This window comes from Phoca vitulina, unplaced genomic scaffold (genome assembly GCF_004348235.1).
Source record: "Phoca vitulina isolate PV1807 unplaced genomic scaffold, GSC_HSeal_1.0 scaffold20, whole genome shotgun sequence".
Lineage (NCBI taxonomy): Eukaryota > Metazoa > Chordata > Mammalia > Carnivora > Phocidae > Phoca > Phoca vitulina.
The window spans coordinates 10,942,826-10,964,046 of NW_022589723.1; the positions used below are offsets into that span (position 1 = coordinate 10,942,826).

Consider the following 21,221-nt stretch of genomic DNA (forward strand, 5'->3'; position numbering starts at 1 on the left):
ATGACTACGGAGGCCTTACATTGTGACACTTCTTTGATAGTCTAAAATCACAATTTTTTTAGGGTTGATCATGCTTGGATTTTGATTCTCAAATCAAAATCACAAGAGATGTTTAATAATTACGAGAGATTATGATAGCTTCATTGAGCACTATATACCAGTCAAGGTTTAAATGCTTAGCATGAATTAACTCAGTCCTTATAATGCTCAAAATAAACATTATATTCTCATTTAATGAAAAAAACTGAAGCACAGAGAAGTAAATTAGGCAATAGTCAGGATTTTAAAACATGCCTCCAAGTATTGGGCACTTAACCACTACGCTGTATTGCCCTTTGTATAAACAAGAATGGCACTCTTCTTCTTTTTTAAGATTTTATTTATTTGAGAGAGCAAGAGCATGAGCAGGGGGAGGGACAGAGTGGAGGGACAAGCAGACTCCCTGCTGAGGACAGAGCCTGCCTGATTGGGGCTTGATCCCAGGACCCTGAGATGATGATCTGAGCTAAAGTCAGATGCTTAACCTGCTGAGCCACCCAGGTGCCCCAAGAGTGCCACTCTTTTTACCTACTGTGGGGGATATTCTTTTCCAGGGTCCTGAGTGCTTATGTTCTCTATCTCTGGCATCGTATCAGAATATTTGAGAAGCTAACCAGAAAGCTTCTAGGTGAACTTGGAATCAGAGCCAAAATACTTGGATGACTTGGGTAAATATTTCATTCAGGCAAGGTGAAGCCTTGCTAATTGTCCCTACCTCACACTTGGTGTCTTCCTTGGCAGATACCATACTTAAGTCTGCCAGATTGTATGTCTCTCCTACTTAGAGAATGAATGCTGCATTCTTGAACCTCTTTCTTAACTCTTATAGAGCATCCCTTTTCTGTTTCCGTACCCTTTCTTTTAGACAATGTCAATACAATTGATTATAATCACATATAGATCTACCTTCCTAAGATTATATTCTGGTCACTTAGAGTAGAATTGTGGAAGTTCCAGGGTTGAGCAGGACTTGAAAACTAGGTGTTGGGCTTCAGCAATTAAGTCATAAACAGTACTTCTATAAAGCTGAAGTGTAATCTTGATCTTTTTGGTTCCTGATTTTTAGTGGTATTTTCTCAGCAGTATGGTTTCTGTCTGGAATCATGTGCTTCAGTGCTCTTTGAAACATGATGTTTAATAGATATGAGTCAGTGGTGTACTTCTTATATTTGCATAGTTTTTGAGCTTTATAAGAATGGTTAAAATTGGGGACGCCTGGGTGGCTCAGTCGTTAAGCATCTGCCTTCGGCTCGGGTCATGATCCCAGGGTCCTGGGATCGAGTCCCACATCGGGCTCTTTGCTCCTCAGTGAGGAGCCTGCTTCTCCTTCTCCCTCTGCTGCTCCCCCTGCTTGTGCTCTCTCTCTGACAAATAAATAAATAAAAATCTTTAAAAAAAAAAAAAAGAATGGTTAAAATTGTTCCTGTAGAAGGAAGTAGAAAGGAAACACAGGAAGTAAAAGGAGGAAACTAGCCTTGACATAAATAAAGCTCTCATCTGAATGTCTTTAGAAAGAATTAAATTTCCTGACCAGAGCAGGGGCTCTTTTTGGCGTGACCTAGAGTATTTTGAGTATTTTAGAATACTGTGCACCTGTACTTTTTGTGTGTGTGAACATCCTTCCTTCCCTTTTTTTTTTTTTTAAGATTTTATTTATTTGAGAGACCGCAAGAGAGCACACAAGCAAGGGGAGCGGCAGAGGGAGAGGGAGAAGCAGGCTCCCCGCAAGCAGGGAGCCCGATGCAGGGATCAGTCCCAGGACCTCAGGATCATGACCTGAGCTGAAGGCAGATGCTTAACTGACTGAGCCATGCAGGCGCCCCCCGATGTGTGAACATCTTTAATGTTTCATATTAAAAATGGGATCTAAGCAAAAAATATATTCCTAAAGAAAAACTAAATTCTTTTACCCCATAAGTGATGGTCCATGTCTGAATTTCTACTTTGTTCTCTGTTACCCTTTCTTCTATTTTTTCTGTTTTTTCTCCGTTATTATCTTTAGAGTCTTCAAGAAAGAGCTGCGTGGGTATAGCATGACATGATACACAGGTGTGAGATGGGGATGACGCAAGGCTCACCCTGCTTGAATAAAATATTCACCCCAACCATCCAGAGTATTTTGGCTGTGATTCTAAGTTCACCTAGTAACTTTTTGATTAGCCTCTCAAACAGTCAAATACCACAGATAGAGAACATAAATAATGTGAGCACTGTGCTAAACACTTTACATACATTAATTCATTTCTGAAACAAAATTGGAAGGTAGAACCGTTATCCTAATGAACAAGGAAACTGAAACTTGAATAGGTTGAGTAAATTGCCTGGGTATCAGAGCTAGGATGAACTCAGGGTCTGTCTGACCTTGGGGTCTGTGTTATTAACCACTACATTATGTTCATTCAACACAATTTATTAAATTATCTCACCTAATCTAAAAGTAGCAAGCTTAGTCACAGGAGAATTAATAATAACTGAAATCATTTTCAGCCCAACTTGGCCTTGACATTGGTTGAGATGGTTTTAGCCTTAAGCTAAGACTTTAGTCTTGTAGAGAGGCAGGATTTGTGTACACAAAACAACTAGAAAACTGAAAAACTGGAAACTATATATTTAGAGGCAGGAGAGAAGAGTGCTTTATTTTCCATGTCCTAACTACAATGTATCATAAAATACACATTTAAAAAGGAAGGAAGGTAGTTTTCTTTTTTTTTTTAATGGTCGTTTTTTGTTTTTTTTTTAAAGATTTTATTTATTTATTTGACAGAGACACAGCAAGAGAGGGAACACAAGCAGGGTGAGTGGGAGAAAGAGAAACAGGCTTCCCGCTGAGCAGGGAGCCGGATAGGGGGCTCGATCCCAGGACCCTGGGATCATGACCTGAGCCGAAGGTAGATGCTTAACGACTGAGCCACCCAGGTGCCCCTTGATAGCAGATTCTTGAAAAATGTTTCTGGAATGAATTAAGAGGGATGTATTCTGGGACCATAATCTTTTTCTGCTAAGCTTTCAGGCTAGGCAGATTGCTGACTCTCCATCCATCAGCATAAGGGAACTCTCAGCTCTTTGGGGGCAGTCACCGTAGCTAGATGTCACCACATTCTCTTCTGACAACCTTTGTCTAGTTTTCCTCTTCAGTTGGGTTCTGGTCTGGCATGCCCTTCTAAGACCACAGGCCTCTGCAAACAACTGCCTTTTCCTCAGTTACATTCAGGTCTGTTCCAGGAAGGACCACCCCTCTCCCCCAGAAAAGATTATGTATTATGGAAAGAGCCTAAGAGCCAGAAGTGCTGCTTTTTATTCTCTTAGTATAAAGAAGTTGGACTAGATGATCTCTGAGGTTTATTTTCAGAGACTATTCTCTGAGATAAGAATTGAGCAGAAACTTTGTTCCCAGATAACTGATTGATTAAGCAGAAATTTCTTCAGGCTAGTAGTTTCCAAGTCATGTTCCATGGAACCTTGGTTCCCTGGGATTAATAAAAATGTTCTTTGAAGGAAAGATTTTATGGTCATCTCTATTTGACTGGGATAGCCAAAATTAAACAGATTTCTTCACCGCTTCAGGACTTCTGATTTCCAACCAAGAATTTAATTAGCCAGCCAGCCTATAATACAAGGACAAATAAGAAAAATAGGAGATGGGGAGGTATAAGAGCTAAATATCTTCATTGTAGAAAGTTCATGAATGATACCCAAAATTGGAAAATATCAAGAAACAACACTATAAGCATATGATTTAGGAATTTGAGGTTAAACACTGGAATAACTAACACTGTTGAAAATTTTGCCTCTGGGCTCCTGGAAACAGGAATTGGTTTGGGGCACAAGGGAGGGCAGGGGAATTGCTATTTATTACTGTTGTAGAACTATTTGACATCTCAAACTACGTCCATATATATATATATATATATATATATATATATATACACACACACATATATATACACACATGTATATTTTTGATTAAAATTAAATATGGAAGAATATAAAGTCTTCAAAATAATTTTAAATGGCTGAATAACATTCCATCATATAGTTGTGCCATAATTATTCAGTCAAATCCCATCATTGGTTATTTAGATTGCTTCAGGTTTTTGTTTTTTTTTTTAATGTATTTTTTGTTTAAAGATTTTATTTATTTATTTGAGAGAGAGAGAATGAGAGAGCACATGAGAAGGGTTAGGGTCAGAGGGAGAAGCAGACTCCCTGCTGAGCAGGGAGCCTGATGTGGGACTCAATCCAGGGACTCCCGGATCATGACCTGAGCCGAAGGCAGTCGCTCAACCAACTGAGCCACCCAGGCGCCCGAGCTTCAGTTTTTTTTAACATTATAAATAATACTGGGAGCAATGTATTTTTGTCTGTATCTATGATTTTCTTCTGGATTTCTGAAAGAAAAAGTCAAAGAGTAGCAATAATTTAAAATTTTCTTGTAGATATTACATCATCTCTTGAAAGTTTTTTTTTTTTTTAAGATTTTATTTATTTATTTGACAGAAAGCAGGAGAGCACAGGCAGGGAGAGCAGCAGAGAGAGAGGGAGAAGCAGGCCCCCTGCTGAGCAGGGAGCCCAATGTGGGGCTCCATCCCAGGACCCTGGGATCATTACCTGAGCCGAAGACAGTTGCTTAACCAACTGAGCCCACCCAGGCACTGCAGAGTTTTGGTTTTTAAAAATCAGCATTTTACTTTCCTAAACACTGGTTAAGAAAACTTTAATTTTATAGGAGTGGGAATTGAAATACCCACAGACTGTCCTGAATGCTAAAAAAAATACTGTTTATATCACTGTTTCTTGTGTCATTTGGAGTTTGCAACATTTTTTATCTTTTAGAGTTTTTCATTATCAAAGGCTTATAGTTATTGCATAAATTTGCTGTTAATGAAGTTATAGAGTAACAGAGTATTCTGAAACTTATCTACAAAACCAGTGTATGGATTTTTTTTTTAAGATTTATTAATTAAAAAAAGATTTATTAATTTAAAATTTTTAAAGTCCTGGTCTTTGAGTTCTTTCTTTTTCCCCCCAAAATTTTATTTATTTATTTTAGAGAGAGGGCCAGCGTGCGAGTTGGGGGAGGGGCAGAGGGAGAAAATCTTCAAGCAGATTCCCCAATGAGCCTGGAGTTGCAGGCAGGGCTGGATCTCACTACCCATGAGATCATGACCTGAGCTGAAACCAAGAGCTGCATGCTCAACCGACTGCGACTGCGCCACCCACCCGCGCCCAACCAGTCTATGTTTATAACTTTTGGGGAGTGGGGTAAGGAGTTGGGTTAAATAGGTGATGGAGATTGAGGAGTGCTTTTGTCGTGATGAGCACCTGGTGATTTATGGTGATTTATGGAAGTATTGAATCACTGTATTGTACACTTGAAACTGTATTGTACACCTGAAACGTATGTTAGCTAACTGGAATTAAAATAAAAACTTAAAAAAAAAAAAGTCCTTTTAAAGAAAATTTAGAAAAATACATTATTGTGTAAGACAAATAAAAATCGTCTGTAAAATTTTTTAAAACGTTTTCATTCCATCTCATTTAAGCTGGGTGGACATTTACATTTTTGGCCTTTAGTTTTTAAACTATACATATTTTTTAATGTGGCATTAAGATTTATTGGTAGAAAATAGTAGTGTATAACCTTTATAATGACCATTTTAAGCTCTAAAAACAGTTCAGCATTTTCAGATATACTAACATAAAAGTTATGACCTTGATGTTGCCTTATTTAGGTTTTACTTTCTCTTGCACTAGTTATTAATAATAGCCAGAAGTGCCAGTTAAAAGAATTTTTTTCTCTCATTGTGAGAAAGAAAATTGGACTCTTCCATTTTAAAGATATGGAATGGCACGTTTTCAGAATCCAAACACAGACTGTACTTGTATCTTAATAAAGAAGTACATCCGGTTTATTTCTTAATGTGGTGGTTCTATCCTGTTTTCCAACCACCATTTTTCTTTTTGGGGAAGAAAGGAGGGGATCCATTGAATATAAAGTACAAGTTTTATATTTCAGTGGTGCCTACTCTATAGCTACTATCATTTATTTTAACTAAATCTATCATTTTATACTGTGGCAGAAAATTGTTTGGCATAGGAAAAGCTACAAAATTAATGTTTTCCTTCTCATCTTCCTTTTCATTCTTACTCATACTGTTTTCCTTAACTGTTTTCTTCTTTTAAATATTCTTTCTCCATCCTTAAGTCATTTTTTTCAATTTTTAGAAATTGAGACATAATTCACATAATGTAAAGTTCACCATTTAAAGTATACAATTTAGTGGCTTTGGGTATATTCATAAGGCTGTGCAGCCATCACTACTAATTCCAGAACATTTCCATCACCCCCAAAACAATCCCTATATCTATTGGTAGTCAGTCCCGTCCCCACTTTCCCCCATCCTCTGGCAATCACTAATCTACTTTTTGTCTCTATGGATATACCTAATCTGGGCATTTCACATAAACGACATCAAACAATATGGGGTCTTTTGTGTCTGGTTTTGTTCAATTAGAATAATGCTTCCAAGCCTCAAACATGTTGTAGCATGTAGCATTCCTTTTTATGGCTGAATGATATTCCATTATATGGACATTTGGGCATTTGGTGTTTTCTGCTTTTTGGCTGTTAGCAATAATGCTGCTTTAAACATTTGTGTACAAGTTTTTATGTGGACCTATGTTTTCATTTTTCTCTAATGTACGTAGGAATAGAATTGCTGGGTCACATGTAGTAATTCACTGCTTAACCTGTTGAAGCCTAAGTTGTTCTTGTCCTACATTGTTAAATAGTGTGTTTTTCCTCCATTAGGTACCAGAATTATAACAGGTACTAAATTGTATACTTTAAATGGCGAACTTTACATTACATACATAACAGGGGTAGGGTATCATCAATTAGTACTTGGCTATACATTAAAAAACAAAACAAAACAGGGTGCCTGGGTGGCTCAGTCGGTTGGGTGTTTGCCTTTGGCTCGGGTCGTGATCCCAGGGTGCTGGGATCGAGTCCCACAGCAGGTTCCTTGCTCTGGAGGGGAGCCTGTTTCTCCCTCTCCCTCTGCCTGCCGCTTCCCCTGCTTGTGTGCTCGCTTGCTCTCTTTCTGTCAAATAAATAAAAATCCTAAAAAAAAACAAAACAAAAAACAAAACAAAAAAAACAACTTTCACCTACAACAGTGGTTTTCAACCTTGGTTACTCATTGGAGTCATCTGGGAAGGTTTAAAATCAACTGGCTCTCACCCCCAGAGTTTCTGATTTAATTAGTCCGGGGTGCAGCTTGGGCCTCCAGGTGATTATGTGTAGCCAAGACTGGGAACCACTGTTCTAACTCTGACTGGAGTTAGACTTGCTACTTGAAAAGGGGAAGGCAGGAACTTCATATATATACTTTTCTTGGCAAAGCTGCTATACATTTGAATGACTTGATAATGTGTCTTTCTTTTCTTCTCTTGTTAATGTATGTAATAGTGATTGAAAGCACATACTCTGGATCAGTCTACCTAGGTTTGAACCTGGCTCTACTATATGACCTTGCGAACGTTGCTTAACCTCACTGTTCCTTAGTTCCTACATCTGTAAAATGTGGAATTAAATAGTGTTTGTTATGGTCTGAATGTTTGTGTCTTCCTACCAAAATTCCTACGTTGAAATCCTAATTCCTGGTGTGATGGTATTAGGTGGAACCTTTGGGAGGTGCTTAAGGTATGAAGGTGGAGTCCTCATGGAAGTGATTAGTGCCTTATAAAAGAAGCTCCAGAGAACTCCCTAGCCCCTTCCACCATATAAGGCATCAGTTTTGCACCAGAAAGAGGGCCCTGATGAGAAGGTGACCAGTGCTGGCACCTTGAGCTCAGACTTCTGCCTCCAGAAATGTGACAAATAAATTTCTGTTGTTAATAAGCTACCAAGTCTATGTTTTTTTGTTATAGCAGCTGGACAGACTAAGAGGAGTGTTTTAAGGATTAAATGAATGAGTGTGTGTGTGTGTGTTATGTGTATGTTTTTAATTTCTTAGAATAGTGTCTTGCATGGGGGCGCCCGGGTGGCTCAGTTGCTTAAGCGTCCAACTCTTTTTTTTTTTTTTTAAAGATTTTGTTTATTCATTTGACAGAGAGAGAGAGACAGTGAGAGAGGGAACATGAGCAGGGGGAGTGGGAGAGGGAGAAGCAGGCTTCCCGCTGAGCAGGGAGCCCTATGCGGGGCTCGATCCCAGGACCCTGGGATTAGGACCTGAGCCGAAGGCGGATGCTTAACAACTGAGCCACCCAGGCGCCCCAAGCGTCCAACTCTTGATTTTGATTTTTGATCTTGATTTGGCTCAGGTCATGATCTCAGGGTTGTGAGATCGAGCCCCGCTTTGGACTCTGCGCTGGGTGTGGAGCCTGCTTAAGATAATCTCTCTCCATCTCCCTCTGCTGCGCTACATCCCCCCATGCACACACACACACTCTCTCTCTCAAATAAATAAATCTTTAAAAAAATAGTGCCTTCCATGTATAGTGCTTTGTAAGTATTAACTTGTAGTTGTTACTGTGATTCTTCTCAATCCCTTACTCATTATTTAGACTTAGAAAATGGTGAGTAATGACTATTAAAAAGTTACTTGCCATTTTAAAGAACTGTCATATATGTTGAATTCTTTCATAATAAAAAGTTGAGAAAGTAGCATGACGACACTTTCCTGTATTATTCACCAGCTTCAACAGTCATGGCCAATCTTGTTTCCTCTGTACTCCCACCCTGGCTCGGATCCCAGGACTGTGGGATCCTGACCTGAGCTGAAGGCAGACGCTTAACTGAGCCACCCAGGCGCCCCTAAGCTATCATATCACCTCTGAATTATTTTAAAGCACGTCCTACAGGTTACCTTTTAAATGGCTTCTAATTTCATTCATTTTCTTAGAATCCCTGAGGAGGTTGATTATTGGTAAGAAGGTTAGAGAAAGAGAATACACTGAAGGTGAGGGGCCATGACAGGAGATTGGTTGTATTCCAAGACTGAGTTGTAAATTCTCTATTCCAGCTAAGTTCTCTGCTTCTTTGTGGGGCCCTCTTTTATCCACCTCTTAGTATTTTGCCATGAAAGCATTAAGAACTTATTCAGAACTCATTAGAACCCATTTCTGCCATCTACTGTGAATGAAGTAAGGTCCCAGCCAAACTTTAGCAAGGGCCTTTGCTCTAACCATCTGTTAGCAGGATGTTTAGGACCAATTGTTCTGTATTATTTCCATACCTTTGTGGTTTGGAAAGGTGATCATCTGTTAACGCATGAAAATGTTTCTACAAATTTATATTTACTGTGACTATGTGCCAACAGAAGATTTCTCTCAAGAGAGGCCAAGAATTCATAATTATGCTTATGAAATGGGGTCTAAAATTAATTCCTTGTCTTTGTTTTCTCCAATCTTATAAATCGGCTTTCTTGGTTGTCATAAGCTATCATATATTTTTAAAGGTTTTATTTATTTATTTGAGAGGGAGTGAGAGCGAGGGAGCAAGAGGGAGCACAAGCTGGGGGGGGGATGGGGAATGGGCAGGGGGAGGGAGAGAAGCAGAACACCCCCCCCAGCAGGGAGCCCTACCCAGGGCTTGGATCCCAGGACTGTGGGATCCTGACCTGAGCTGAAGGCAGATGCTTAACTGAGCCACCCAGGCGCCCCTAAGCTATCATATTTTATGATGAAAATAAATGTATGAATTTTAAAAGTAGTATAACTACATTGCAAACTATTTGGTGAATTGGGAGAAGAAGTAAAATCACTCTTAATTCTACCACCATAGCTATTGGTTATATTTTAATGATTCCCTTCTAGACTTTTTTCTACCGATATTTTTTATAGCAAGTATTTGACTATTTTTAAGTCTTACTTTGTTCACTTCATATACTGACCTTCACCATTTTGTGTGGTTTTGTGTTTGCTAAGCCTTAGCCAGGGGGAAAAAAAACACATTTTGGGGCAGTCTTTGATTTTTTAGACATGCAAAGCTATATATATATATATTTGTCTAGATTAAAGTACCTATCAACCAGAAATGGTTTAATTTAAACCTGTTTAATATCTGTCTTGACATGGGCAGACTCATGGCTGGCATGAAAATAGTTCAGATGTGTAGCTCACACAGTATTACCAACTCTAATATTTAAATTTAGCCTTACAGATGGAACAATTAATATTTAGTAGCATTTACATTAATGTCACATATACTTAACATTGTTGTTTTGCTTTTCTTTTGCCTATTTCTTTCTGCTTCCCTAATAATATTAAAATAATGGCTGACACTAGAATATTAGCCGTGTATCGGGCACTAATAACAAGCACTTTGTATGGATCATCTTTTTAATCCTCACAAAAAGGGCCTGTTATCTCTATTTTACAAATGTAGAAACTGAGTCTTAGTGGATTTAGCTAACTCGCCTGAGGTCAGACAACCAATACATTTTGGGGTCAGAATTTGAATGCTGGAGTTCCTGCTAATGACCACTATGCTAGCCTGCTATGAACAGAAATTTGCACTTGCTGTCAGTACACTGATTACCATGAAAGTCCAACCAAAATATATCAAGGAGAGTCACAAATTTTTATCCTACAGTAATAAACTATATGGGTGTAATTTGTAGAGCATTTTAGGATTAGGATTAATTTTTAAAATTAGGATTAATTTTAAGAGAAGGAATAAGTCATGAAGCTAACTTAGTAGAATATTTTAATGCAAAATCTTTGCTTTCCAGTATAAAATGAATTATTTTATAAAATCACTCCTATGTTGGTCCAGGCAGGACGCTAGAATTGGTGGTGATTTAAAGTGCTGTTTCTTTTATTCCTTACATATCTTCATTTTTATCAGTGAAGACATTGATCTCCTGTTGATTCAGTTCCAAGACCTTTTTCTTTGTAGTCCTTCTTCCCAGTAGTATTAGTTTCATTTTCTAAATTTAGGTAATTTCAGATTCTACAAGATATTCTTTTTTTTTTTTTTGCTTAGTTGCCTAGGAAAGCAATTTCTTTTTGTATTTTTTGTTCATTTAAGTAATCTCTATACCCAACATAGGACTTGAACTCACAATCCCAAGATCAAGAGTCACATGCTGTACGGGCTGAGCAAGCCAGCTGCCCCTAAATAATTTCAGATTCTAAATTATTTTAAAACAGCTGGAAAAAAAATAAAACAGCTGAAAACCATGATTACTCTTGTCTGTGTAGTTCTTCCTTTAATTATTTTTTTAAGATTTTATTTTTAAGTAATCTCTACACCCAGTGTGGGACTTGAACTCACAACCCTGAGATCTAGAGTCCATTGCTCTACTAACTGAGCCAGCCAGGTGCCCCAGTTCTTCCTTTAATTTTGAATCTGTTGAAGAGTTTTTATGGTTTTATTATAGAAGGCATCTTAGGGGGACACCTGGGTGGCTCAGTTCATTAAGCATCTGCCTTCGGCTCAGGTCATGATCCCAGAGTCCTGGGATTGAGTCCCGCATTGGGCTCCTTGCTCAGTGGGGAGCCTGCTGCTCCCCCTGCTTGTGCTTTCTCTCTCTCTCTCTGACAAATAAATAAATCTTAAAAAAAAAAAAAATCTTTAAAAAGAAAAAAGGCATCTCAGGGGCACCTGGGTGGCTCAGTCCCTTAAGCGTCTGACTTCTTTTTTTTAAAGATTTTATTTATTTGACAGAGACACAACGAGAGAGGGAACACAATCAGGGGGAGTGGGAGAGGGAGAAGCAGGCTTCCCGCGGAGCAGGGAGCCCGATGCGGGGCTGGATCCCAGGACCCTGGGATCATGACCTGAGCTGAAGGCAGACGCTTAACAACTGAGCCACCCAGGTACCCCATAAGCGTTTGACTCTTGATTTTCGCTCTGGTCATGATCTCAGGGTTGTGAGATTGAGCCCCACATTGGGCTCCACGCTCAGCAGGGAGTCTGCTTGAGATTCTCTCTCCCTCTCCCTCTGCCCCTCCTCCCCCAAATAAATAAATAAATATTAAAAAAAAAAGGCATCTTAAATTTTGAAATGAGCTGTCAGGTAGGGTACTTAGTCTATTTTCCGATATTTAGCAGTTCTCATCATCTGATATTTGTTAAGGGAAGATGCATCCAACAGTTAAGACTAGTTACTAAACCATGAGCTATCTTTGGTTTCAGAATATCCAAACTTGATAATAAATCTGCTCTTTACTGACTCAGTCACCTTGGGCAAATTACTTACTGGACCCTTAGTTCCCCCATCTATAAACTGGTATAATAAAGATAATGATGTATATAAGTACTTAGTAGGGTATATGACACATAGTAGGTACTCATTGAATATTTCTTCTTCCCCACTCCCCCCAAAGTTTATAACAAGAAATTAAGGTAAACTTGGAGTCTTCTAGAAAGCCCAAATGAACCATAGTAAGGAAGATATGTTGTAAAAGCATTGGGAAAAATCTTGCAGTTACCTCTCAAAGGGAGCATATACTGTTCTCACAATTAACATAGTATATTAGGTTCTGGGAGCATTGAAAGAATGACACAGATATTTAATCTATTAGGTTATATCTAAGAACAGTAAGTTAATGGGATATTTGTGTCAAATGACATTTTGTTTTCCTTCCCCTATCCCACCTCTAATTCTCTTTACTACAACATTCTGGATAGCCTTTCCCTGACTTTATAAGAAAAACTTCTGGAGAAAATAATAAATATGAGTAAAGCTAGCTAATTCTAGGTTGCACCCTGCCCGACACTTCTGAGCAGTTTTGTAAAGGCTAATAACAGCCTGGGGAGTATTGTTAGCTTTGTCCTTCCCCCTTACAGTTCTGCTTTGTCTCTCTTGCTCCCATTTACTGTAACCATGTGTTCAACACCCTCAAGAATCCAGAGTAGAGGTCTTAGGCAGCTGTGTTCTGATGTCAGCTTGTCAGGTATGTGAGAACTTTACATAAGTCTATTTCTTGTCTTGTGCCATCTGCTCAAGAGAGAAAAAAGGAAGTACTAGGCAGCACTTTGAGTTCACCAGTGGGTGTGTCCCTCGAAATGAGCCCATGGCCATGCCAGGACTGATTCTTCATATACACCTCCCAGCTGTATCTGCCTTTTTTTCTTTTCTTTTCTTTCTTTCTTTCTCTTTCTCTTTCCTTCCTTCCTTCCTTCCTTCCTTCCTTCCTTCCTTCCTTCTTTCCTTCCTTCCTTCCTTCCTTCTTTCCTTCCTTCCTTTCTTCCTTCTTATCATTAGAAGGTAGGACTCTTGGAATCTTCTTGTTTGACAGAGGTCAGTTTTATATTCAAGCCTCTCTTTGAATCTATGAGAAGTTTTTGCTCATTTTCACTAGCATGGGAAGATAGCAAATACTGACTTGTACCTGGCAGAAATTAGGTCCAGGAGTAGAATTATAAAATTATACAATTTGAGAGATCTGGGCATCCTTATGCCCAAAATGTCTTCTACCCACAGGATACCATATTGGAAAACCTGACACTTCCAGGCATTACTTGATTAGCATGTATTACTTTTTTCCCCACTTTCTGCTCTGTTGGGCATTGAGGAGGTATAGACAACTGGAGCATGCTGGGAAGGGCAGGCTTTTATAAGTATGTTGTTGGGGCTCTGAAAGTAATGGAGAAGCATAAAGTTACCTGGGGTATTACAGAAAGAAAAGGTATACAGAAATCTGGAGGTGAGAGGTTACAAAAACAATTTTTCATAATTGTAACTATGAAATATTAACAAGAGAAACTAGCATGAACAGATCTATGATAAATCTAATGGCTCAAATGATTAGCAAAGGAATAAATCATGTGGTTCTATTTATGCTTCTATCTAATGAATGATCAGTTCTTAATTCAAGAAAGACCTTTATATCTTGATTTTATATCTTTGTGTATGAACCTTTTGCCAGAGCCAGAGTCCTACAATGGCAAGCAAGATATTAAATTAAATTTGCAACTTTTTGTAGTAATACTTTTTATTAATAATAGTAATTAATAATTTTCTTCATGAGCATTAATAACTTTAATCAATGTTCAAAATCTTAATTAAACCTAAAACAGCCGTGACAGTAGAGTTAATAAACAGACCTCTAGATGCAATGCCTTTTTGTACTGAGAATCTAATATTGTTGCTTTTTGCTTTATCGATGATGATTCTACTAAAAGTGATGGTTAGCTATGGATGTGACTAAAAAGATTTGTGTGTGACCAGCAGGCCATTCCAGATTATATGTATGTAATGGCAATTTTTGCTTTGTGTTTCTAGTGGATATTTGCAGGCTTTCTGCTACTGGTACATGTAGCTTTGTTTCTAAGATCCACTTAAATATTTTGAGAATACCCTTATTTTTCTACTTATTTGTTCGTTCATTCAGCACACATTTGCTGGAGTACCAACTGTTAGAGATAAAAAGAACAAAATCTCTGCCTTCCAAGGATTTAGTCTAGTATATTCCTGGTTAACTAGGTTCCCTACTGGTCAGTGAGTTTACTCCATGGCAGGGTTTCTCAACCTCAGCATTTTGACATTTGGGGTCAGATAATCCTTTGTTGTGAAGGGCTGTCCTGGGAAGAATTATAGTATATTTAGCAGCATCCCTGGCCCCTACCCACTAGATGCCAGTAACACTACCCATCCTCCTCAGAATTGTGACAGTCATTGCCAGGTGTTTCCTGAGGGTAAATTCAGAATGTAAACCAGACTTTATCTGTGTCACTGACAAAGAACTTGGTAAAATTAGTTTTTAAAAAATGTAATACAGGGGCGCACGGGTGGCTCAGTCGTTAAGTGGCTGCCTTCAGCTCAGGTCATGATCCCAGGGTCCTGGGATCGAGCCCCACATCGGGCTCCCTGCTCAGCGGGAAGCCTGCTTCTCCCTCTCCCACTCCCCCTGCTTGTGTTCCTGCTCTCGCTCTCCCTCTGTCAAATAAATAAATAAAATCTTTAAAAAAATAAAATAAAATAAAAAAATAAAAAATGTAATACAAAAAAAGTAATAAAAAGCTAGCAATGTAATGAAAAGAAAGCAACCTAGAGTGTCACACAGTACTTATTACTTCATATGACTTTTCAAAGAGGAATACACAACGGTAGTCCTGAATAACACCTTCTAAATGTGTAGTGTTTTAGTTTGAATGTCCATGAATCTTCTCTGAGTTATGAGTTACTAAGTTACTATGTATAGGAGAGTAATTATACAGTTTCTTAGGGACTTCACTAAAACTTCACTAAAATACAAAATAATTGGAAAGGGAAAGTCCATTATGAAAAATTTCAGGTTTTTTTCTGAGTTCTGTGTCAACATTATCCTTTTCTTGTTAAGAATGAAAATATTTCATTTTCTCCAATGAGTAGCCTGGACAACTGGCACATGTCTGGAATGTTTCCTGTGTTGTTCAGGCACACGACTTTGAATTTTGTTACTTTATTAATGGAATACAACCTGACCTAGACCTCTTCACCTCATTGCTTTTCTATATTCAAATAATGTATGAAAAACATTGTACAACCAAGAATTCATTTTAATAATCTCTTAAAGCTTGTCTTCTAGTTCGTGCTCCTCAGAGTAGAGAGACCACTTTCTCTCTGAAACAGCACTTCATTAGAAGTCCTGAAACCTGAGTTTCAGGTTCACCTCTGGTACTAACTAGCATTTAACCATCCATTTATCCTTTCTTGGCCTTAATTTCTTCACGTGTGATAGCTAGCTAGTTAGCTAACGATATAGATAGGCTTTTTTATCCTGTTTTCCAGATAAATATCCTGAATTCCATAAATCCACACTCTTTGTTCAAACAAACCCTTTTGTGCCCTTATTCTTACAGAATATCCACGTTTCACTTTCGGTGCTTATCAAAAGTTTTAATTCACCATGGATAATCTGTCATCAGAAGAAATTCAGCTGAGAGCCCACCAGGTTACTGATGAGGTAAACATTTTACTTTGAATAAGTAATTCTCTTTGAGTTTTCACAGTGGAAGGATGAGAGGACCTTCTTAGACGTCCATTTTGGCCTCCTCCCTGTCCCTTTATGTTTAAGAATGCATTTGCCTCAGAGTGCCATTGCCGGCCCCTTAGTTTGTCAGCTCACCAAAAACTAAGTAAGCGAAAGCAGCTTGTATGATTTTTTTTAAGTCATTGTTTAATAAACACAGTTACAACAAAGATACTCTAGATTTGAGGAATTGGAAACATCTATGTAACATACCTAGCTTTCTGCTTACATTAAACTTTTATAAATACCATTAACTTTACCCTCCAAATTTTCTCTTAAGGAGCAGCTGGTAGGAAGAAAATAACTAAAATTACAGTGATCAACTTTCTTTTTTTGTTTTTGTTTTAAAGAGGGGAGGGATGGCTGGGCTGGCAATTAAAAATAGAGTAGCATCATGACTATGTGATCAGATTTTTTTTTTTTTTTTTGACAAAGCCTGTGTTTTTCCCTAGTCTCTGGAAAGTACAAGGAGAATCCTGGGTTTAGCTCTTGAGGTAAGACAGTGTTTAATCATTAAGTACAAAAATTGTATAAGAGGGATCTTGAATAGCACAAGCTGGAATTTGTGTTAAGAGTCAGAAGTATATGTTATCAGTGAGCTTTATTATTTGAAACCAGCAGTTGCTGAACTTGTCAAACCATGCACTGATGGGCCTTTTTTGTTTTTCCCATTGACACTATTAGAATATGACAGGGAAGATCAAGTCACCATGAATTTGTGACTTAATTATATGGGGGTGTTTAATATGTTAAAGTTTGTTGCTTTGGGATATTAGTTTTCTCTGTAACTCTCATCCTCTGAGAACTTAGGTTTCTAAATGATTCTCTCTTGCTATTAGGCCTTATAGGCTTTGTTTCTGTTGCTTTTGTTTTGTTTTGTAGTGCTATCAGCTTTTTTCTCTTTTAGTCTCAGGATGCAGGAATCAAGACTATCACTATGCTGGATGAACAAGGGGGTGAGTTGCAGGCATTGGCAGAAACTCTTGACTTGACGTAACGACAACAGAAAGCCCTTCCAAATCAGCCATGTCTAAAATTAAGCCTTGGGAGTGCCTTCCCTATGTAAGATAAGAGTGATACGTTTACTTCTTTTTTCTGATTTGAATTATATCATGTTCATTGCCTATTTGAGGTGGGAGCAACAATGCCCAATTATATACCAAGTATTTGTCAGGCAGCAGGACTTACTGTGTGTATTTGTCATATGTACATTAGATACTATGATATTCTAGCATCATTTTCAGAAATGAAGCTTAAGTCTTTAAACAGGTTTACATTCAGGTGAGCTTGGAAACATTCCATTTGAGTTGCCTCTGAGCAATCCGGCCTAGATTTGATTAGACTTATGATAGCCTTCAAGTTCTGAACTTACTCGGAGAGAGAAATGCTGGGGATACAGTCTGGTCGAAATACACTTAATTCGGTTGCAAGGGTGATCTCTAAATAAGCCCTCACATGCTCCTATTATACAGATCTCTTTAGAACAGATCTTCCCACAATAAGAAGCCAGGTGCCTCAGGATCAGTTTGTGAAAGATTGTTTTCATGTTGGACAGTATGTAGTACTTTCTGGCACTGATACAGTCACTGGGATGGATTACTGGTGGATTCACAGTTAAAGTTTGCTGTTCCATAATAATAGTATCTTCTCATTGGCACTGTGAATATAACACGAAATGTCACTTCCACAACTTACTCTTAGAACAACTAGACCGCATAGAAGAAGGCATGGACCAGATTAATAAAGACATGAAAGAGGCAGAGAAGACTTTAACGGAACTCAACAAGTGCTGTGGCCTCTGCGTCTGCCCATGTAATAGGTGAGTTGAGAAATCAAGACCTTTTTAAAACTAAAGTGAGAACATTCCACCCTCCAGGAAGGTCAGAAGTGTAACTGGGCCTAAATAAGGAACTTTGTTAGAAAAATTTAAGCTGTTTTTCCTTTGGGCAGATCAAGTTTTTCATGTAAATGGGCATGTTCACCAAAAGCCATGGCTTCAGTTTGGTCAGTCCTTGGATCAAGTCCCAATTTCATTTTTTAGTTATACATGAAATATAATATAGGAAATATACATCTGGATAATACAGAGCAGGATGGAATGAGTGTCTTTTCCTTTCAAACAAAGAATATTAAAAAAATACATATTCTGTGGTAGGCACATGAAGAATGGCTGAGGGAGGAAAGGACTTGGATCCTATCTTCAAAAGACCTACCATGTGGTTGGATATATGAGGAAAAATGGCAAAAAAGTAGAATGTATAAATCTAGTGCTAGATCATATGTCAACTGAGGATAAGGGAACAGAACTGATAAAGTTTGGTTTGGAAAAATATTACAGGAGAGAGAGCACTTGCGTTGAACTCAGTGATTAGAAGGATTTGGATGGACGTGGAAGAACTAGGGGGGAGTTTCCTAATGTAAACAAATTATAAAGGAGCCTGACTTAACTGAACTGCATGATTCATATAGATGAGAAGTGAAAAATAAGACATAAGTAGGCGGGCTAAGGGGTAGATGGATTGCAGTAGAGTACATAACTGTACTAGTTAGGAACCTTTTGTAATCTAGGCCTGTGAGGTGAGGCCTTATTATTGAGATTAGAGAAAAAAGTATAAGTCAAGGAAATTTATTTTAAAGCAACTGATTGTCAAACGCAAACAAGGGAAAATCAAAGAAGTCTCTGAAAATTTGAAGTTTGTATTAAACTAGGAGATGAAAAGTCTTCAAACTTTTTGTGTATAGTGTATAAAATTATGATTGACAGAAGAGATTCATTCTTTTTGGTGACTTCATTATGAATATTTAAATTCCCTGCATACTCTTAGGTAAACCAAAGTCCATGTTGTTGACAAATTTTTTTTTTTTATATTTTATTTATTTATTTGACAGAGAGAGACACAGCGAGAAAGGGAACACAAGCAGGGGGAGTGGGAGAGGAAGAAGCAGGCTTCCCACCAAGCAGGGAGCCTGATGCGGGGCTCCATCCCAGGAGCCTGGGATCATGACCTGAGCTGAAGGCAGATGCTTAACGACGGAGCCACCCAGGCGCCCCATGTTGACAAATATTTTATGTATTTCGACCATGAGAAGGTTTGGGCTGAGGCAGTTAACCATTATCTTCCCTTCTGTCTGTTATTAACAGAACAAAAACTTTGAACTTTCCCCTTAGTTGAAATGACAACATCTGGAAATTGAATGACCATCCTTACTGCTGAGAGCATTCATTTGAGAAGAGTTTCATAAACATTAGTATTTCATCTAGTTGTCTCAGCTGGTATGGTAAACCAAGAATGGGATACAAAGGTTTACATATTCTCAGCATTTTTACTTCTCAAGGAGTTAGGAATGGAGGAACTTTTGTTATATTGTCATACTTTTAGATAGGTGTTTTCATGTGACAGCATTCTCTGTGCCATCTCTCTACAAGAGAAAATAGAGTTAAGTTGCTTATTGGTCAACTTTGGTGTTTATTTGGAGCATAACAAGTTAAAATTTGACAGTATTCTTCCTAGTGTTGTCCATTGGCTTTCTATTCTAGGACAAATCTGTTGGCCTGTTTAGACCTGGTTGACTCTCTAAAAGTGCATATTTAAATAATGACTTTAAATTTAAATATGACTTGGGGCGCCTGGGTGGCTCAGTCTTTAAGCGTCTGCCTTCAGCTCAGGTCATGATCCCAGGGTCCTGGGATCGAGCCCCGCATTGGGTACTTCTTAGCAGATGGAATCACGGGGTTCCTATAAGAGAACAGTTGTTCCCTGGAGAGAAGAGTGATATTCCAGTTTAAAGATGTTGTATATTAATTGCCTTCCTTGGCGTCTATCTCTTCTTTATAACATAGACTTTTTGGCCTCTATGGTATCCTTGTCCTCAGCTCTGTCTACTGTTATTCCTGCCATTGTCTTGACCTTTCTAATTTTATCTGCTAACCTGGGTTTTAGTTAGGCTTATTGTATAAATAGCCATAACATGAGCTTCTCAAAGGCAGATGCAGGATCATATAAGGCTAGTATTAATTCTGGTAGTAATAAAAACCCAGGTCCACAATCTCTTATTCTGCCACTAGAAATCTGAAAAACTCTGAAAACCAAGGATTTAGGTTTGGGTTTTTTTTTTCCCCATGATGAGTCACAACTCATTAATTAGGCCATAAAATGTAACATGAACTGAAGCTATTTATAATCTTTATCCCACTTAGTGTAAATGTTAATTTGTTTCACTACAGAAATAATCATGTATTTATTGATTATGTGGTACTGATCAAAATGTCTCACATCCAAGGGTTTGGATGAAATTTGTGGGCCTATATGTTAATTTAGGCTCTGATTATTCTGAGCACTTTAAATTTATTCCTAACAGTAACCTTAATATGAGATAGACTCTTCTTATCACCATTTTACATATGGGGAAACAGAGGCACAAAGAAATGGAAGAGCTGAGATTCAAAACCAGGCAGAGTCTCAGCTTTTAACTATATAGCTACACTGCTTGACTTTGGCAGGAAAAGAATGAACCTTTTTGTTGTTGCTGTTGTTAGATGTATTGCTATATAGAAAATGTCTTGAGTAGATTTGTTCTTTGAGATTTTTTTTGTTCGGTAGTATTCATTGAAGCCAGGTCAGCAAACGAAACAGACATGGAAATAGCTTTACTTAACAGAACCCTGTATTAGAAGAGAATTTTTACTTAAGCTAATTATTTTTTTTTTTTTTAAGATTTTATTTATTTATTTGAGAGAGAGAGAATGAGAGACAGAGAGCATGAGAGGGAGGAGGGTCAGAGGGAGAAGCAGACTCCCTGCCGAGCAGGGAGCCCGATGCGGGACTCGATCCTGGGACTCCAGGATCATGACCTGAGCCGAAGGCAGTCGCTTAACCAACTGAGCCACCCAGGCGCCCCTTAAGCTAATTATTTTTAAAGAACTACCAGAATTTAAACAGACTACCAGGATTAAACTTTAAAATTGTGAATAGGTGTCATTATCTTTGATGGTAACTTTGTTAAGTTGTCATTCTAATTGTTAAACTAATTAACAAGAGTTTAAAAGGAAGCAGACTTAAAATGGGAAGTCTCAGAATAGTAAACTCTCTGGTGTCCCAGTTTAACTATTCTCAGACAAGGTATTCCTCTCTCTGAACTTGCCTCTCTAGTGTGTACTTACAATGTCAAATACATAGTTTGAAGACAAATTGGTATTTCTGGACCACTTACTAGAG

The 21,221-nt window shown here is 38.2% G+C and overlaps 1 protein-coding gene across 1 annotated transcript in view; it reads left to right on the forward strand.

Moving 5' to 3' along the window:
• Positions 1–21,221, forward strand: part of SNAP23 (synaptosome associated protein 23) — a 35,974-nt gene that overhangs the window by 2,766 nt on the left and 11,987 nt on the right. The window contains exons 2-5 of the mRNA XM_032417446.1: positions 15,836–15,939; positions 16,458–16,499; positions 16,913–16,961; positions 17,707–17,824. Of these exons, the coding sequence (XP_032273337.1) occupies positions 15,883–15,939; positions 16,458–16,499; positions 16,913–16,961; positions 17,707–17,824 (266 nt within the window). The 5' untranslated portion in view covers positions 15,836–15,882. The remainder of the gene's footprint in view (positions 1–15,835; positions 15,940–16,457; positions 16,500–16,912; positions 16,962–17,706; positions 17,825–21,221) is intronic.